The 17,674-nt window shown below is 52.9% G+C and overlaps 1 protein-coding gene across 2 annotated transcripts; it reads left to right on the plus strand.

Moving 5' to 3' along the window:
• Window positions 1-1,116: 1,116 nt before the first annotated feature.
• ABCF3 (ATP binding cassette subfamily F member 3) lies at window positions 1,117-17,221 on the plus strand. Of its 2 annotated transcripts, XM_073359189.1 has the most exons (21): window positions 1,117-1,282; window positions 2,055-2,202; window positions 2,527-2,606; window positions 3,055-3,107; window positions 4,444-4,541; window positions 4,668-4,790; window positions 5,134-5,400; window positions 5,754-5,834; window positions 6,517-6,576; window positions 7,180-7,236; window positions 7,516-7,538; window positions 8,139-8,194; window positions 8,426-8,626; window positions 9,047-9,123; window positions 9,729-9,773; window positions 11,154-11,286; window positions 11,671-11,759; window positions 12,256-12,347; window positions 13,189-13,321; window positions 13,841-13,928; window positions 15,989-17,221. In XM_073359189.1, exons 1-21 carry the CDS (start codon window positions 1,210-1,212, stop codon window positions 16,145-16,147), a joined length of 2,136 nt encoding a protein of 711 aa, XP_073215290.1. In that variant the 5' UTR covers window positions 1,117-1,209; the 3' UTR covers window positions 16,148-17,221. The 2 variants fall into 2 exon arrangements, with proteins under 2 accessions (XP_073215290.1, XP_073215291.1); XM_073359190.1 differs by lacking the exon at window positions 7,180-7,236.
• The last annotated feature ends 453 nt before the right edge of the window (window positions 17,222-17,674 follow it).

A 17,674-nucleotide genomic window follows, 5' to 3' on the forward strand; every position in this document is an offset into this window, starting at 1 on the left:
CTGTGAGCATGTCTCTTCCCCTTTCCATGCACCTCAAGCCTGTGCTTATATCTGGATCCACCCTGCTGTAGCCCTGTCAAACCAGGAGCTGAATTAAAACCTAGGTAAGAATCCCAGCTGCCTTCTTCTGCCCGTCTTCTTTTGGCTCAGTGGCCCTTTACAAGTAGTGATTTGTCATTTTCCACGTCCACAGCCTGGCCTAGTGCAGCTGTTAGCTCTGTACCCCAGCCTTTAAGGGTGTGGATGTTCGTTTTCCTGGAATAGATCCTTGCAATTTCCCGCCAAACAAGTTATCTGAAAGAAATGGCAGCAGCGTGGGCTGGAAATGCTGCTTATCCAACGCTCCCTTGTGCTTGGTTGCTCGGGCCCTTTGGCGATGTCTGCGCTGTGCACCAACTGCCTCTGGGGCCCGGCTGGGCCCTGGCACGGAGCAGCTCCTCAGGTGCAGAGGGCTGCTACCGTGCCGGATGGAAATACACCCCGCCTTTCCTTTCAGCATCTTCGGTGGGTATCAGAAGGGAATGAGGGGCTGAAGGAAGGGGGTATTTTAACCTCCTGCCACCCACGTCCTCGGCTATCTTCCAGTTTGAGGCCCCGTCTCGTGGAAAAGCCGCAGTGGGAGCTCTTCGCAGGGGTGGTGTAGCCGTGTCGGTCCTAGGACATTAGAGAGGCAAGGTCCTTGGGCTCGGGCCTCCCCGCGGGGCAGAGTCATTGATGAGGGGTGGTGAGAGGCCCGAAGTCCCCAGCACCCCCTGGGGGTCGGGATCCTGGCTGGCTGGATCCCTGGGGCTACGGGGGGGTGGGCTGGGCTGAACCCTGTTTGGTTCCCAGCAAGGGGGCGGGGCCCATCTCTGATCACTGGGGCAACCGTGTCGTTGCCCCGCCCCCTGCCCTCTGCGCTCCGCCCCCTGGCCTGGCCTCAACTTGATCCCCACTCTAGAGCCCCGCCCCCAACCCCACTGCGCATGCGCTCCCGCAGTCCCGGCGGGAACTTCGAGGACTGCGCGCCCCAGGCAGAGGCGCATGCGTGGGACTCCGTCTCCCGCCGTCCCTCGCGCTGTGGCTTGTCCCGGACTCCATTTCCCAGCAGCCCGCGCGCCCGGCGGACTTTTTTTCCCCGGCGTGCCCCGCTCTTCCCCCTCTCCCGGGGCTGCGTGGGCCGGTGGCGGCTGGTCTGGGGCCTGCGGTCCGGTGCCGGGCTGCGCGGCGATGGCCTCCTGCGCCGAGATCCTGCGCAGCGAGTTCCCCGAGCTGGACGGGGAGGTGTTCGCCTACGTGACGGGTGAGGGGGTGGGGCCGGGGCTCGGGGGTGCCCTGCCCGCCGCCTCTCCCCGGGGCTCTGAGGGGAGGCGGGCGCCGCTGCCCTCCGCTCCGCCGCCTGCGGTCCGGGCCTCGGCTGCTTCTCTGCCTGGGCCGGCCTGAGACAGCGGGGGGTGCCGGGTGTCCTGCCCGGAAGCCGAGCCTCCGGAGCAGCCCCGCTCGGCGGGACCCGGGCGCTCCCCTGCCGCTCCCCTGCCGCCTTGCTCCAGCTGCCGGCGCCGCGGAGAGTCAGTCCCCGGCTGGCCGCCCTGCTCGCCCGAAGGCTGCCTGCTCGTGGGGGAGGCTTCAGTCCCCGGCGCCCGAGGTGCGGGGTCTGGTGGTCTAGGCGCTGCTGCAGCCCCCAGCGGCGTGGCCTGAGCCTCTCCCATGTGAATGAAATTACTCTCAATTCCTGGGAGAGAGGGCGTCTGGTCCCGTGGTGGGGATCTGAGGCGCCTCATTCCTATGGGCTTTGATGTCCGTGAGGCGCCAAAAGGGCTTGAGGATCTGGGCCAAAGTGACTTACTCATAGTCACACAGGGTGTCTGTGGCAGAGCCTGGGATTGAACCCACAGCTCTCTTCATCAGTGCCAGTCGAGGAAACCAAGAGTCCCAGCCCACTGCCTTAATCCCAGAATGATCCTTGGTGCTCAGTTAAAATGATGGGGAAGTGCTGAGCCCGTGACACTGGCTGTTGTTTGGGTTGGGATTATTCGGGGCTTGTTGCTCAGGGGCTTGTCTCTTTCCTCTTGCAGGGGTCCTGCATAGTGGCAGTGCAGATTTTGAGTCTGTGGATGATCTCTTTGAAGCGGTGGGAGAGCTCTTGCAGGAAGTGTCCAGAGACTCCAAAGATGATGAGGACATCCGGGAAATCTGCCAGAGGATGTACAACACTCTCCACCTGTAAGTACCCTCCATCAAGTGACGTGGTGGGAGGCTCTTGGGCCTCAGTGCAAGGATCTGGAAACAGGCCTGGGGCCAAAGGCAGTGGGTGAGAGATCAGGTGTGCTCTGGGTCTTGTGATGTGTTGGAGCCTGCATTTTACTTTGGAGCTGTGGTGGCAAGCGTCAGCATCTGGAATGTATGGCACGAGGATGTAAAACGGGGTGACAAAGAATAATTTAGAGCAGCATCTGAGACTCATTTGGGGAGGTGTGGCAGATGGGAATGTTGCAGAGAGGATGGTATCTTGGCAGCTTTACTCCTTGACTCTCCTGTATGTTACAGGGATGAGGAAAACTCACGAGGACGCAGGCAGGTGCTGCTGGATGCCCCAATTCAGCTTTCCAAGATCACAGACAACTATGGTGAGTAACAAATGTTTAGCAGCCCTTGCTCCTAGGACATCGACCTTCAGTGCTTGAGCTGGACAGTCTCCCAGCTGATCTGTTCCTTCCAACAGAAGCATCATTGTGGTGGGAAGTTTATAAACCCTGGAGTTTATGGATTGGAATGGGACTCCCTCCTTGGAATTTTGAGGAGCTCATCCTGTGTAGTGGTGGCCTTTGAGACAGTGAGATCTAATGGCAAGAACGGAACTAGGAATAAAGACTTAAATTCTAGTCTCAGCTCTGCCACTCGCTTGCCATGTGCTCTTGGGCAAGTCATTTCACCTTTCTCCATCTGTAAAATAGGTTATTAATTTTCCTGCCAGGGAGCTGGGTAGATTTGTATTAAGCACTGAGTTTGCTTTGGCAGAAGGTGCTGGAGAGAGAGAAGGGCTGAGTGTTACTGTGCCTTTCTTGTTGATTGCAGATTCTGGCTTGGACCTGTTGCCGAAGCTGTTGCTAAAGAGAGACCAGAACTCAGTAAGTAAGAAAGGGATCCATGCTGCTCATGCTGTTACCAGCCTGCCTGCTGCATTGCTCAAGATGCTGAGAGGGCTTTGCCTTCTTACACATACATCCACACAATAGGCTGGGGAGTGGGGCCTTCTGTCTCTTCTCTCTAGATGTTGAAATTGCTTTCTCTCTGTTCACACCTTCACTTTGTGTGGGGCTGCTTGGTCTTGATCTGGTAAACAGAATTACCTAGGTAATTGTAGGCCTGTGAGCCTGACATAGATCCTGGACAAAATAGTGGAACAGATGATATGGTACTCAATTAATAAAGAATTAGAGGAGGGTAATAATACCAATCAACATGGCTTTATGGGAAATAGATCCTGTCAGACTAACTTGATATCATTTTTTGATTAGATAACAAGTTTGGTTGATAAAGGTAATATCAGTGTTGACGTAATATACCTAGACTTCTCCAAGGGGTATGACTTGGTACCGCACATTTTGATTTAAAAAACTAGAATAATATAAAAGTAACAGGGCATGGATTAAAAACTGGTTAACTGATAGGTCTCAGAATGTAACTGTAAATGGGGACTCTTTGAGCATGTGTGTTTTTAGTGAGGTCCCACAGGGATCAGGTCTAAGCTATGTAATATTTTTGTCAATGACCTGGAAGAAAAAATAAAATTGTTAATGATAAAAATCTGTAAATGAGACAAAGATTGGGAGCGGGGAATAGTAAATAAGGAAGAGGACAGGTCACTGGTACGGAGTAATCTGGATCACTTGGTGTGCTGGGTGCAATTGTGTTTTCAGTACAGCCAAATGTAAAGTTATATATTTAGGAACAAAGCGTATAGGCCATACTTACAGGATATGAGACTCTGTCTTGAGAAGAAGTGACTCGGGGTGGGCTGGGGGGAGGACTTGGGGGTCATGGTGGATAATCAGCTGAACATGAACTCCCAGTGTGATACTATGGGCAAAAGGCCTAATGTGATCCTTGGATGTACAAACAGAAGACTCTCAAGCAGGAAAGTGATATTACCTCTTTATTTGGCACTTATGCAACCAGTACTGGAATGCTGTGTCCATTTCTGATGTCCATTAATTCAGTAAGGATGTTGATAAATTGGAGAAGGCTCAGAGAAGAGCTGTGACCCTGAAATGCCCGTTGGTGCCATCCGCACCCTTTTAGTCAATCCTCGTGTCCCACCTAAGTAATTGACCCTTCCTCCTTGAAATTTCCACCCATCAGGATTTTCCCTCCTAACTAGGCTCTTCCCCTTTACTAGTCAATTGCTTCAGGCTCCTTATGGTCATTCTTGCTCTTTTTTGAATGTTCTTCCTTGTGTCCCAGATGGTGAATGCCAAGAAGCTGGAGAAGGCGGAAGCCAAACTGAAGGCCAAGCAGAACAAGAGGACAGAGCGGGATTCCCTGAACCCCACTGGCATACTGTGAGTGTGCACGTGGCTGATGGGCAGGCTCTGATCGCACTGATGAGTGTGGCTCTCTGGGGAGCCTGATGTGCTCCAGGGCTTTGCCACAACTGAAGCTCTACTTTCTTTCATGCCTGGTCACAGGGTCCTGGAGGAGGCATCTGCTAGCCAGGCATCCAGCAAGAAGGAGACTCGCATGGAGTCATCGGGCAAGAACAAATCGTATGATGTGCGCATCGAGAACTTTGATGTGTCCTTCGGTGAGCGGTGAGTCCCTGTGGGGTGGGAAGGACCCGGGGGAGGCTGGGATAGGGGTGGGGTAGGAGAAGATTCATATAGTGGCTGCAGTTTGTGTGGAGAACCCTAGAATAGGGGAGGTGGTGGGATAGGATCGTGGGACAGCCTGGACTGGAATAGCAGGAAAGGTGCAACAGGTCAGGATTGATTGCCACTGTGTGGGAGCTTGTCCTCCCTCTGGCTTTGGGTAGCAGCTTTCATGAAGTTCCCAGCAGAACCCACCATCCAGTGGAAGCGCTGCTGCTGGGTGCTGCTGTGTCCTTGCAGGTGAACTGTCAGGCTGACCAGCTATCGGTCTGTTCTCTTGCCTTAGTGTCCTGCTAACAGGTGCAGACCTGAACCTGGCATTTGGCCGGCGCTACGGCTTGGTGGGCAGGAATGGGCTGGGCAAGACCACCCTGCTGAAGATGATGGCCAGCCGCAGCCTGCGCATCCCCTCACACATCAGCATCCTCCACGTGGAGCAGGAGGTGGCAGGGGATGAGACGCCAGCTCTGCAGAGCGTGTTAGAGTGCGACACCACCCGCGAGAGCCTGCTGCAGGAGGAAAGGGAGCTGACAGCCAGGATCAACGCTGGCAAGTGAGACACTGCCATGTAGACCATGCCTTGGGGTTACGGCCTTGCCTGAGCCTAGGCTTCCAGTCCCGCTCCTAGTGCCTGAGCCTCGTGTCCTGGAGAGACCAGTGCTTTCTCCTGCCATGTGCTAGCACTAAAATTGAGCTAGTGGCTTTGCCAGGGTTCTGCTTTCCATTTTTCCTCCCTGGGGCTGGTCATGTTCAGATTAAAGCTCCAGTAGGAATGGAGTGCATACCCCAGGAGCTTGAGTTCTGCTTGCCTTCTCCCCCAGCCCACATGCACACAACCTGAGAGAGCCGATTTTTAAACCCTGACCTTACAAGAATTCCCTATGCTGCCCTTGTGTCTCCTACCAGGGGACAAGGTACAGAAGGTGACAGACTGTCGGAAATCTACGCCAAGCTGGAAGAGATAGAGGCAGACAAGGCGCCAGCCAGGTAAGACGAGCCCCCTTTCTGAGCCAGACATGGGGAGCTGCCCCTTGACTATCTGCAGCTAGCTTGGGGTATTAGGAGATGGGTATTTAGACTGGTGGACATGGACTCTTTGTCGGTGGAATGTCCCTACCTGGTCATGGAATCTAACAAATGAGCTGGAGGTTCTTGTGGCCACTACTCCTGCCTCATTCTCTACATCTGGGAGAGATTGGAACTGGAGCAGCTGGGAGCCCCCCAGAGGTTTTGGGGAAAGTCAGGCTTTCTTACCCTCTAATGACTAGACTAATGGTGCTCCACTTGGCTTCTGGGACCTCCCAGAAGGTGACCATCTGAGAGATGTTTCCATGTCTGTAGGTGATGGAAACTGAATGTTATGCTGGCCTTAGAGGCAGGGCTGGGCTTCTTTGGCTCTGGGCCAGTGGCCTGGAGTCAGTGTCTGATTTCAAACCCCAGAACGTCATGTCAAAACCATCCTGTGCCCTGTTGGGAAGCTGGGATTCCCGGCGTGGCTGCTATTGTGCGGGAGATGGGTTTCTGCTGGGTCCAAAATCTTGCAGCATCCTTTCGATACCGCAACAGTCTCCATTGGAGCACTTGTCTTGGATTCTGAGCCTTGTGTTGCAGGCAGTTACACATAGCTGTCGAGTGGATTTCAGAGGCCTGTCTCTCCTCTTCCCCACAGGGCATCTGTCATTCTTGCTGGGCTGGGCTTCAGTGCAAAGATGCAGCAACAGACAACCAAGTAAGTCTCCGTTCATCAAGGTGTCAGTGCTTGGGTAGATTCCTCCCTGCCCTAGGCCTGGAGGGGCCTGAGCTGCCCTACCCCAGTGCTTCTCTTGCCAGGCTAGAGGCATCAGATGGAATGCTGGGCACTGCCAGACGCTCCGTGGGTCACTGGCGTCCCCCTTGCTGTTGCCGTGGGGGTGGCCTGGAGTGGATGAAACAGCAGCTGGTATGCTCTTTGGAAGGGCTTGGCTGTTTCCCTCCTGAATCAGGCTGCTACAGATGTGGCAGGGCAGAGAGCAACTCAGCAACATGTGATGCTGCTCTCAAGTTCAGCAGCAGGCATACCATGATGAATTTTTGCTGCCCCTTGTAACTTCTGAGTCAGGGCCTGCTGCATCTCGCCCCTGCTGCACTGACAAGCTCTCTCTGGGGTGACAGCAGAGTTTAAAGGGCACCTCCTTCCCCAGATGGTGATGAGCCCTGGCATCTCTGCTGTGTGGAGTCATGGGGTGAGAGAACAGGGTGACTCGTGGGGGAGGATTTCTTGTGGATGGGCTAAGTCAGGGTGGTTCTGTACTGAGCTCTGATGCCTCCTGTATGTGTGTTTTTCTCTGCCCAGAGAGTTCTCCGGGGGCTGGAGAATGAGGTTGGCCTTAGCCAGGGCCCTTTTTGCCAGGTAGGTCTCAGCATGGTCCATATTTGATCTTATTCCACTCCATCTCTGTTAAAGTAGGGTAGACTCTGATGGCAGAGCCCAGGAGTTACCTTGGGGTTAGCTCACACTCACTCTGCCAGCAAGGGAGCAGGGCAGTATTGGCTGCGGGGGGAGCCCCCAGCCTCTCCAGGCAGGGTAACAAATAATTGAATTAAAACAATCTTACGGTAGATCTACTCATATTTAAACATATACCAGTATTAACTGTTCTCTCTCCCCTCCCCCTACACTCTCTCTCAGACCGGATCTTCTTCTGCTTGATGGTAAGCGAATGCCATGAATCCCTTCTCATCTCTGAGCTGTGGCCTTGTGGGATGGCTCTGAATGCCCTTGCTGGGAGTGGGAGACCTGGTATGGCTTTTTGGCTGCATATCCTGAGTGAATGCGCAGCTGTTCACCTGGTGCTGCCAGGGCTGTGGAGTGAGACCCCTGTGTACTGGCTCACCAGAGGAGTCCAGACATCTAAGGAAGTCAAATAGCTTATCCTGTCCCCTCTTCCTCCTTGGCCATTGACCTTGGCTGGCCTGGATGTTGGCTTGTTCAAGGGCTCTGAAGGCGTTAGTATTTGTGTTTATTACCAAAGAAGACTTGAAACCTGCCAACCATTCAAGTTGGGAGCCACCAGATTTTCACCGTTTGTTGCATCCGCTTGTTGCATCTTGTCCGACTCTCATCCAGTGGATGTATGCAGTACCCAGTACGTTGTCCCCATGATTCTCTGGGCACTACTGTGACGGTCCCCTTTCCAATGGTCCTAGTTCTGGAGCAAGTGGTAGCTTTGCATGTTCTTACCAGCTGGGTGTTTGCCATCCTTTGTGTGGGCTGAATCCACTGATCCCTGTCCCTTTTCTGTTCCCTTTCAGAGCCTACTAACATGTTGGATGTGAGGGCCATTCTGTGGCTGGAGAACTACCTGCAGGTAGGTGAGGTGGCAAAGGGTAGTCTGACCTGTGGAGGGCTGTTGTCTAAGATCACTCGTTCTTTGGTGATGCACCCTTGGAGTGGAGATGACTCCTTAATGGTTTGATAGGCAGTAGGCATGGGATATGGGCCCCTGTGACACAGGCCGGAGATCCCCATTGGCTGGATGAAGCTCCCCTGGGATCAATTAATACCTTGGCTCAGGCCTCCCCGCTACTATCTCCTCTAGACCTGGCAGTCAACCATCCTAGTGGTGTCCCACGACCGGAACTTCCTGAATGCTGTGGCCACTGACATCATCCACCTGCACTCGCAGCGTCTTGAACCGTACCGGGGCAACTTTGAGAACTTCATGAAGATCAAGGAGGAGCGGCTGAAGAACCAGCAGCGCGAGTATGAGGCCCAGCAGCAGTACCGGGAACATATACAGGTACAGAGATGATGACATGGCATGGATGCGATCACATCCTGTGAGAAGAGCATTGCTGTACCATTCTGGGAGTCCCTCCAGCAGAAGGGCCAGTTTACAGAACTCATTTCCATGCAGCATGGCTCTGGCGGTTGCCAGTGGGAGGCAATGGAGGGGCTCATGTGGGCCTAACACTCTTACTCTGGGCTAATTGTAAGGGAGCATCTCTAGTCCTCCTTCATACTGACAGCCATAGACTGTTCTTGGGCTGTCCTCACCCTGGATCCTCCATGCCGCTCTGGCTTTAGAGTGGAATCTGGCCCACAGCTCAGGTCCCATTATAGGAGGACAAGCTCTGAGGTGGGGGCCTTAGCAGCAGGCAGAGGTTAGTGGCTGGTACCACACTGGGCCAGGGGACTCTGATGATCTGTTCTCTCCTAGGTCTTCATTGATCGATTTCGCTATAATGCAAACCGGGCATCCCAAGTGCAGAGCAAACTCAAGCTGCTGGAGAAGCTGTGAGTGCTTGGTCCTGCCCCTCACTCGGGCCTGGGAGGAGGGGAAGCAGTGGCATGCAGTCGGACTGCACCACTGACACAGCTGTGGGAGGGGCTGAGACCGTGCCATGCAGTTAAACCATGCCACTTGGCCAGGTGGTAGGGGACGGGGCTTCACACGCTTTAGGTGGTAAAGCACCTAATCCTATTTGAGTAAGTGGAAGGTGTTGAGGGCCTTTCCCAGTGGCTCCACATGGGCCTGAAACACAGTGGTGTTTCTCTAGGCTTACAGGGCTGGCTCTGGACCCGGGAATGGCCGATCTTTGGCTGACCAGACATAGGGCCTGCTCTTTTGGAGGAGGTCACCTGACCTACATGGTCAGTTCCCCAAGTGATCATCTCCTCTGCTTCCTGTCCTGTCTCTGAGGCCACCTGGGATGACTGTAAGGAGCTGGATGGTTGTACAGTATAGGGCTGGGCGTGTCACTGACATACTCCTAGCCCCCTGCCCTGGGGCAAAAGTTCCCCACTCTACCCCGGCCCAGGGAATTGCATGGCATGTGGGGAGGGGGTGCTGTCCTGCTACAGCAATATCCCAGCTCAGAGTGACAAGTTTCTCCTTCTAGGCCGGAACTGAAACCTGTGGACAAAGAGTCTGAAGTGATTATGAAGTAAGTGACGACAGACCCCGTGGTGAGGAACTGGTAGCTCGGTTCCCTGTACTGGTGACTGGCAGCCTCAGACCACAGCTTCTTGCCTCCCAGGTCCTGTTACTGGGCGTGTGCTCTGTAAAACAGCAAAGCACTATCAAGGCTGCAGAAGCTGGTGCCATTTCCCTCATAGAATCCTAGAATATCAGGGTTGGAAGGGACCTCAGGAGATCATCTAGTCCAACCCCCTGCTCAAAGCAGGACCAATCCCCAGCTAAATCATCCCAGCCAGGGCTTTGTCAAGCCTGACCTTAAAAACCTCTAAGGAAGGAGATTCTACCACCTCCCTAGGTAACACATCCCAGTGTTTCACCACCCTCCTACTGAAATAGTGTTTCCTAATATCCAACCTAGACCTCCCCCACTACAACTTGAGACCATTGCTCCTTGTTCTATCATCTGGTGCCACTGAGAACAGTCTAGATCCATCCTCTTTGGAACCCCCTTTCAGGAAGTTGAAAGCAGCTATCAAATGCCCCCTCATTCTTCTCTTCCGCAGACTAAATAACCCCAGTTCCCTCAGCCGCTCCTCATAAGTCACGTGCTCCAGCCCCCTAATCATTTTTGTTGCCCTCCCCTGGACTCTTATCAACTTTTCCACATCCTTCTTGTAGTGTGCGGCCCAGAACTGGACACAGTACTCCAGATAAGGCCTCACCAATGCCGAATAGAGGGGAACGATCATGTCCCTCGATCGGCTGGCAATGCTCCTACTTATACAGCCCAAAATGCCATTGGCCTTCTTGGCAACAAGGGCACACTGTTGACTCATATCCAGCTTCTTGTCCACCGTAACCCCAGGTCCTTTTCTGCAGAACTGCTGCCTAACCACTCGGTCTCTAGTCTGTAGCTGTGCATGGGATTCTTCTGTCCTAAGTACAGGACTCTGCACTTGTCCTTGTTGAACCTCATCAGATTTCTTTTGGCCCAGTCCTCCAATTTGTACAAGTCCCTCTGTATCCTATCCCTGAGCTGGCACCTCCCCTCTGCCTTCCCTGGTATCAGGCCCAATACACATAAATCCTACTGTTTTCTTGGTTTGCTTGCATCATTCTCATGGTGAGGGCACGGATCCAGGTCCGGGGAAGATGGGCTGGGTGGGCCAGATAGAGTAGTAATGGATGCACATGGCAGGCAGGTGGGGTTCTGTGCTGAACTTCTTCCCTATCCCAGAAGGTGGAGGTTGGCAGGTGAAGCAGTATCCTTTCCTGCCCTCCCCCTGCCTCGTATGGTGTGTGGGTATTCCTCCTCTTCAGGTGTTGTGCTTCCTCTGGCTACCTCTCCCCTTGCCTGTTGTATTGACCGCGCTGGGCTTTCCTCTCCTCCCCCACCCCCTTACAGGTTCCCTGATGGCTTTGAGAAATTCTCTCCCCCAATCCTGCAGCTGGATGAAGTGGATTTCAGCTACAACCCAAGTCACTGCATCTTCCGTGGCCTCTCTGTCTCAGCTGACCTGGAGTCCCGGATATGTGTGGTACGTATTGGGGACTCGGTCTTCTAGCTGGGATGGGGCCGCAAGAGGATGTTTCAGGAGAGACCTGGCAGGCCCTAGAAGTAGGATGTGGGCAGTTGGGGCAGATGTCGTACAAGGGGATCACGGCTGGAGTGTGGCAAGTGAACCTTTGGTGGCCAGCTGGGCTGTGGAGCTCCTTGCATTGCTGGAGTATCTGCTGTCCTGTGGCTAGCCCCCTTTGTGTGAAGGAGGGCCCTGGACAGTGGTAATGGGGGATGGTCAATTATACCTTCCATCCCTAAAATCCAGTCTAATCTTGGGCGAGGAAAGGAATCCCCATGGGCACTGGGGCCCCATTGCTGTCTCTGTGGGACCTAGTCTCTCAACTATTGCTTCTTTGCCCAGGTCGGAGAGAATGGAGCTGGCAAGTCAACCATGTTAAAGATCCTGATGGGAGACCTGGCACCAGTTCGAGGGATTAGACACGCACACAGGTACAGCTTGTGTTGCTATTGCCTGGCTTTAGCACAGAGGAAGGGATTGGGGGGATCATGGGGTAAGGGCCAAGAGGTCTCTGGACTTGCAGAGGGGATTGTGGGAAATGGCCCCCCATTTGCAGAGTGCTGGAGGGAACATGGTTTATCGGCCACTTCCCCAAAAGCACTATGGGTGGGTCCCCAGAATGGCTGCTCCTTCTGTCCTGGGGCCACCTCCCGACATCTCCAGGGCTTGGGGAACCTGCATTAACATGTTTCCCCAGTTACCAGTGGCTAAGACTTAATGGCCAAGAGCTTTCTAAGCTGTCATGGAGCAGCCAGATCCCCCAACCCCTAGGGAAGGCAACCCCTGCCCCCACCACTACCACATGTGCACATGCCTTCCCTTCCTGCTGCCTCTGTCTTGCTCTTGGCAGCGAGTGGGTGAGGCCAGTGGGCCAGAGGAGCTCTGGGTAGTGCTGCCTATAATGGTCTCTCTTCTCTGGCTTGGCAGGAACCTGAAGATTGGCTACTTCAGTCAGCACCACGTGGACCAGCTGGACTTAAACATCAGTGCTGTAGAGTTATTGGCCAAGAGGTTCCCAGGTGAGCATCCCACTTCCATGGGCATTGACTCTGGGTGCTTGGGGGTGCCAAGTGAGTCCTGCATTTGCTGTCTTGCCTCCTGGGGCAAGTAGAGCTGGCAACTGGCATGTGGCGCCTTCTGCCAAGCAAGGAGCAGCATTGATGCATTCGGGAGGCTTCCCCTGGATGCAGATAGGAGCTCCTGCCTAGAGAACCAGCCACCTCTTGCAGTGCTCTGGGGCCATCCTCTTCCCTTGCCTAATATTTCCCCACCTCACGGGAGCTGCAGGCTCTCTGATACCTGGCTTGCAAAGTTCAGGTAGTGTCACAGTGTGAGTGCTGCAGGGATGTCCAACTCTGCAGACAGCCTGAAATGAGCCCTGGGAAGTGATTGTTGTCATTAGGTTTCAGAGTTATGCATCAGCATTGCAGACTATTTAGCTGCTGATCATTTTAGCAGCAAAAGCTTCAGTTGCTCTTCTCCCAGCTGCCAAAACTTCCAGCTTCTTCCTCTCTGATGTAGGATAATCCTTTTACCTTATATAAAAATATGCAACACTGAATTTAGGGCCATTGTCACTTGAATTTCATCTCAGCCAGTACCCTGGAGCCCCTGTCCTGATTGTGTCACTCAGGTTCATATTGAAGCCTCTGTGAATTTCCTCCATTCTGCTGCTGCATTTCCCTCCTCCTGCACTTGAGCACTGTAGATTCCGGGGGACTTGGTGCAGAACCTAGGTCCAGCTTGCTACTGAGGCCTTGTGTGACTCCTGGCCGACTGGAAGCTCTGAGTTAGTATCTTGGGGGCTAATGCAAACAGGCTCCGGCTGGGTTGTGACATTCTCCCTATGTGCTGTTTCAGGGAAGACAGAGGAGGAGTATCGTCACCAGCTCGGAAGCTACGGCGTCTCGGGGGAGCTGGCCGTCCGCCCTGTCGCCAGCCTGTCGGGAGGTCAGAAGAGCCGAGTGGCATTTGCCCAGATGACCATGCCCTGGTAACCCTCTCCCATATGTTGCTCCTGCTGCTTTTAGTGACACGGCTCTGTCCCTAGGTGTTTGTTTGGGGGAGGAAGCAGAGATGCTAAGAGTATTTTGCTGGTTCTGGCTGAGCAGGAGACCCAGTGCTTTCTAGGGAAGCATGGTCACCCTGAGGGAGCTATGCATGGACAGAGGCATGCAGCTTGCTCTTGTCATTACCCTTTTGGGCTCAGTCCACAGTCCTATTCTTGGGATACAGGGGTCCCTATAGCCCACACATGGGACTGGGCAGAGCAGACACTTGGGGACCTGAGCCTTGACAAGAGACAGTGCTATGAAGAACCTCTCTATCACGTTTTGAGCGGAATGATCAATATGCTGGGCTCTCCCGTCCAATGTGAGTCCTTGCTCTCTAGCCCTGCTAACAGAGGGCCTGTTGTTCTTGACGGTAATGCCAGGCAGTGACTGCACTGCAGGGTCTGCATGGGCCTCTTCCAGTGGGATGCTGAGTTGCTGATTCTTTTCTCGTCTTCCAGTCCCAACTTCTATATCCTGGATGAGCCGACAAACCACCTGGACATGGAGACCATTGAGGCCCTGGCAAAAGCGCTGAATAAATTCCGGGTAAGGCTCTCCTTGGTCTGATGCTCCCTGCAGCCTCTTGTCTTGTGGTGCTGGAGCATCCCAGCCCGGTGGCAGCCACTAGAGTAGTTTAAAGTGGCCCCAAATTATCCTGGTCAATGGAGAACATGATGCATTTCCACCTTGACTCTGTGCTTCCTGTCCCTTGGCTTGTTTCAGACTTCCCTTGAAAAATATGGTTATTCTTCTTTTAGTGCCCAGGAAAGTGGCTGGCTCTTACCTGTCAGCCAAAGAGCAGCCCCTTCCCCCAGCTCTGTGAGGTATCTAGACCCACAGCATCCCCTCTTCTAGGTCAGGGTATCCCACTGCTCTGCCAGCTCACTTCACTTCAGCCTGGCCTGTAGCACATTTTACTGTTCCAGTCCTAGGCAAATATGCCACTTGTGCCATATTCTGTGGTGTCTTCATGGGGATGGGCCCATCACAATCTTTTGTTTCCAGTAATAGCTTGACAGGTTAACTCAAAATCTTCCTGCTTCAAAAGAGAAGCTACAGCTTGTTCAGGCAAAGCTGAGGGCAATGGCTGAGCCTTGCTGTGAGTTTGGGTGGCCAGTGGCAAACTCTAGCTGTAGGCCAAGGAGTGAAGTGAAAAGCCAGAGTCAAGCTCCTTCTCACTACACACACAATCCGTTCCCAGACTATGCATTTGCTCTCAAGTCTTGGCCCCAGATCTCCCAGGAGGAAAGGTGAGGGTCCCGAGCCCATTTCCCACCCCCTTGTCCCTCCTGCCTACTTGTACCATGGAAAGTAGGAGTTCCCAGTGGGCCCATTCTGCAATAGATGGAGTCCAGAGGTTCCAATATGCAGTGCAGCCTAGCTATTGGAATGATACAAAGTAGGAGGATATATCCAGTGGGGCCCACAGAGGTCACTCTTGGGTCTGGAAACTAGTCAGTATTTTCATTTATGACTTGGATAATGGAGTGGAGGACATGCTTATAACATTTGCCGGTGACACCAAGCTAGGAGGGGTTGTGAGCACTCTAGAGGTCAGGATTAGAATTCAAAATTACCTTGACAACTTGGAGAATTGAAATCAACAAGGCGAAATTTGATTTGAAATCAACAAGGCGAAGTTCAGTAAAGATAAATGCAAAATACTTCACTTGTTAAGAAAGAAAAAAATTAAAATTCACAACTGTAAAATGGGGAATAACTGGCTAAGCAGTCATACTGCTGACAAGGATCAGGGGGTTATTAATCACAAATTGAAAGTCAACAATGTGATGCAGTTAGGAGAATGCTATTAGCATTCTGGGCTGTATTAACAGGAGTGGCATATGTACGACACGGGAGGTAACTGTTCCACTTTACTCAGTGCTGGTGAGGCTTCAGCTGAAGTACCGTGTCCGGCTCCGGGCACCACTGTAGGAGAGAAATGGGCAAATTGGAGAGAGCGCAGAGGAGAGCGTCAAAACCCATAAAAGGTTTAGAAAATCTGACCTATGAGGAAAGGTTAAACTGGGCCTGTTTAGTCTAGGGAAAAGAAGGCTGTGGGGAACTGACCAGTCTTTAGGTAGGTTCAGGGCTGCTATAAAGAGGTTGGTAATCAGTTGTTCTCCGTGTCCACTGGCGGTCGGACAAGAAGCAGTGGGCTTAATCTGCAGCAAGGGAGATTTATGTTAGATAGTAAAAAATACTTTCTAACTCTAAGAGTAGTTAAACTCTGGAATGGGCTTTCCAGGGAGATTATGGAGGTTTTTGGGCAGGTTGGAAAACCCCTGTCAGGGGTGACCTCTGTTTACTTAGTCCTGTTTTAGTGCAGGGGTGGACTTGATGGCTTCTTGAGGTCCCTTCTAGCCTTACATTTGTATGATGCTGTTTTGCGTGGCCAGACCTGTGGTCTGCATCTCCATGAGCTGAGGGGCCAAGAGCTACACTCAGGCCACCTCTGTGGTCTAAGCAGTGGGGTCAGCAGACTTAACAAGACATGTTACCCTTCCTCATAGTATTCAAATAGCGATTTAGAACTGGACTGTTTGCCGTTGTACCTTATTTTCCCCTCTGGTGTAAAGCACTTTCTCTTTGTACCTCAATCTCAGGGTGGTGTGATCCTAGTGTCCCACGACGAGTGCTTCATTCGCCTGCTGTGCAAGGAGCTGTGGGTGTGTGAGAACGCTACCGTGACGCGCATCGAGGGTGGTTTTGATGAGTACAGGGACATCCTGCAGGAGCAGTTCCGGAAGGAGGGCTTTCTATAAAGGAGGCGGCCAAACGGGGTGTGAGCTGGCTGGAGTGGGGAAGTGCAGCGGCCTCAATCTCCATCTGAAAGGTGCCCGGCGGAGCAGCAGGGACACCACTTGCACCCCATGGACTGTCAGCTGTGCCATCTGCATTACCCTCCCCCCAGAACTGCAAAAGTGTTTGGGGTATAGGATGGGCCCTCTCTCCTGCCTCTGGAGCTACACCAGGCCTCTGCTGGGCAGGGGTGAATGGACAGTAAAGTGATGGGGGGAGGGGGAGTCTAAAGCTGCAGTGCGAGGGGAGGAGTGCAGAGTGGGTAGTTTCTGCTCTGAGCACATCCTCTCCTCTGCCCCCTGCCCAGTGCTGCCTAGCTCAGCCAGCCTCTGCGGTAGTGGAGGATTGGTGATCCGAGTGCGCAGGGAACACTGGGCTTGAGTGCTGCTACCTGTTGCACCTTGAGCTGCTTCTCTGCTCTGCTGAGAAGAGGGATAGAGTTTAGACCCCCCCCAATTTTAACTTAAACCATGTGAGGTGGTGGGAAAGGCCTCTCAACCCCTCTGCAGGGAGGAGCTGCTGCCTCCTGGCTTTTCAGTCATTTTTACCTGCCAAACACTAGTCAAACCCTCTTAGGAACACACTTCTTTCTTCCTGGCCTGACCCTATGCTACTCTCCCCGTCCTGCTAAGGAGTGGGGAAGCTTATGCTGCTGCTGAAAGGGCCCTGCTTCTTGCTAAGGTCCCTTGGAATCCTTGACAGGGTTTGCTTTTGTTTTCCCTAAGCTGCAGTCAGTAAGAGTCAAGGACTTGTGCTGTTTGAATCACAGTGGCCCACTACTCTGCCAGACAGGGACAAAATCTTGCCTGCACACAAGCTTCTACCAACTTAACTGCTGCACAAACCCCTGCACCCTTCTCCCAGCTAAAGGCCTCTCCATCAGGACTAGGCTAGGTCCGTCCCAGCTGTCACTCTGTTTCATTTCTTTTTAAATGATCAAATACTGTACATTGCAAGGTAAGTTATTGAGCACTGAGTGAAACTCTCTGTTCCTCAGCCCAGAGGTTGCAGTGTAAATAAAAACAGAACCTAATGGCCTTGGGATTCTTATTTCGCTAGTGGATTCCACTTCCTGGTTTCCAGTCTGTTTCTTTACCGTCCTTTCTACTGATAGTGAATTTGGGCAAGAGGGGCTGGTTACACTTCCTGCACAATCTCTGCCTCCAGTCAGCAAATGTGCTATGAAAGGGGAGTTTGATTATTCGGTTCTTGCTAAAGCACTGAATGAGGGGGAGGAAAAGATCCAGCCCTCCCTCTGCTGAGCAAAGCACATAGTGCTAGGAGCCTCTGCAGAAGCATATCATGAGCAAAGAATTATTTGGCTACTACTATTAGAAGGGTGGGCTGTTACAAACCGGCTCAGGAATGGGTGGTGGGGTGATGCTGAGGATGCTGAAGCTTGTGTGTGACTAGATGAACTAGTTGGGGAAAACTTTTTTTAAAGTTACCATCTGCGAGGAGTCTCATTGCTTGGCCTCTGCTCCCTAGCA

This window comes from Lepidochelys kempii, chromosome 9, assembly GCF_965140265.1.
Source record: "Lepidochelys kempii isolate rLepKem1 chromosome 9, rLepKem1.hap2, whole genome shotgun sequence".
NCBI classification, from domain to species: domain Eukaryota; kingdom Metazoa; phylum Chordata; order Testudines; family Cheloniidae; genus Lepidochelys; species Lepidochelys kempii.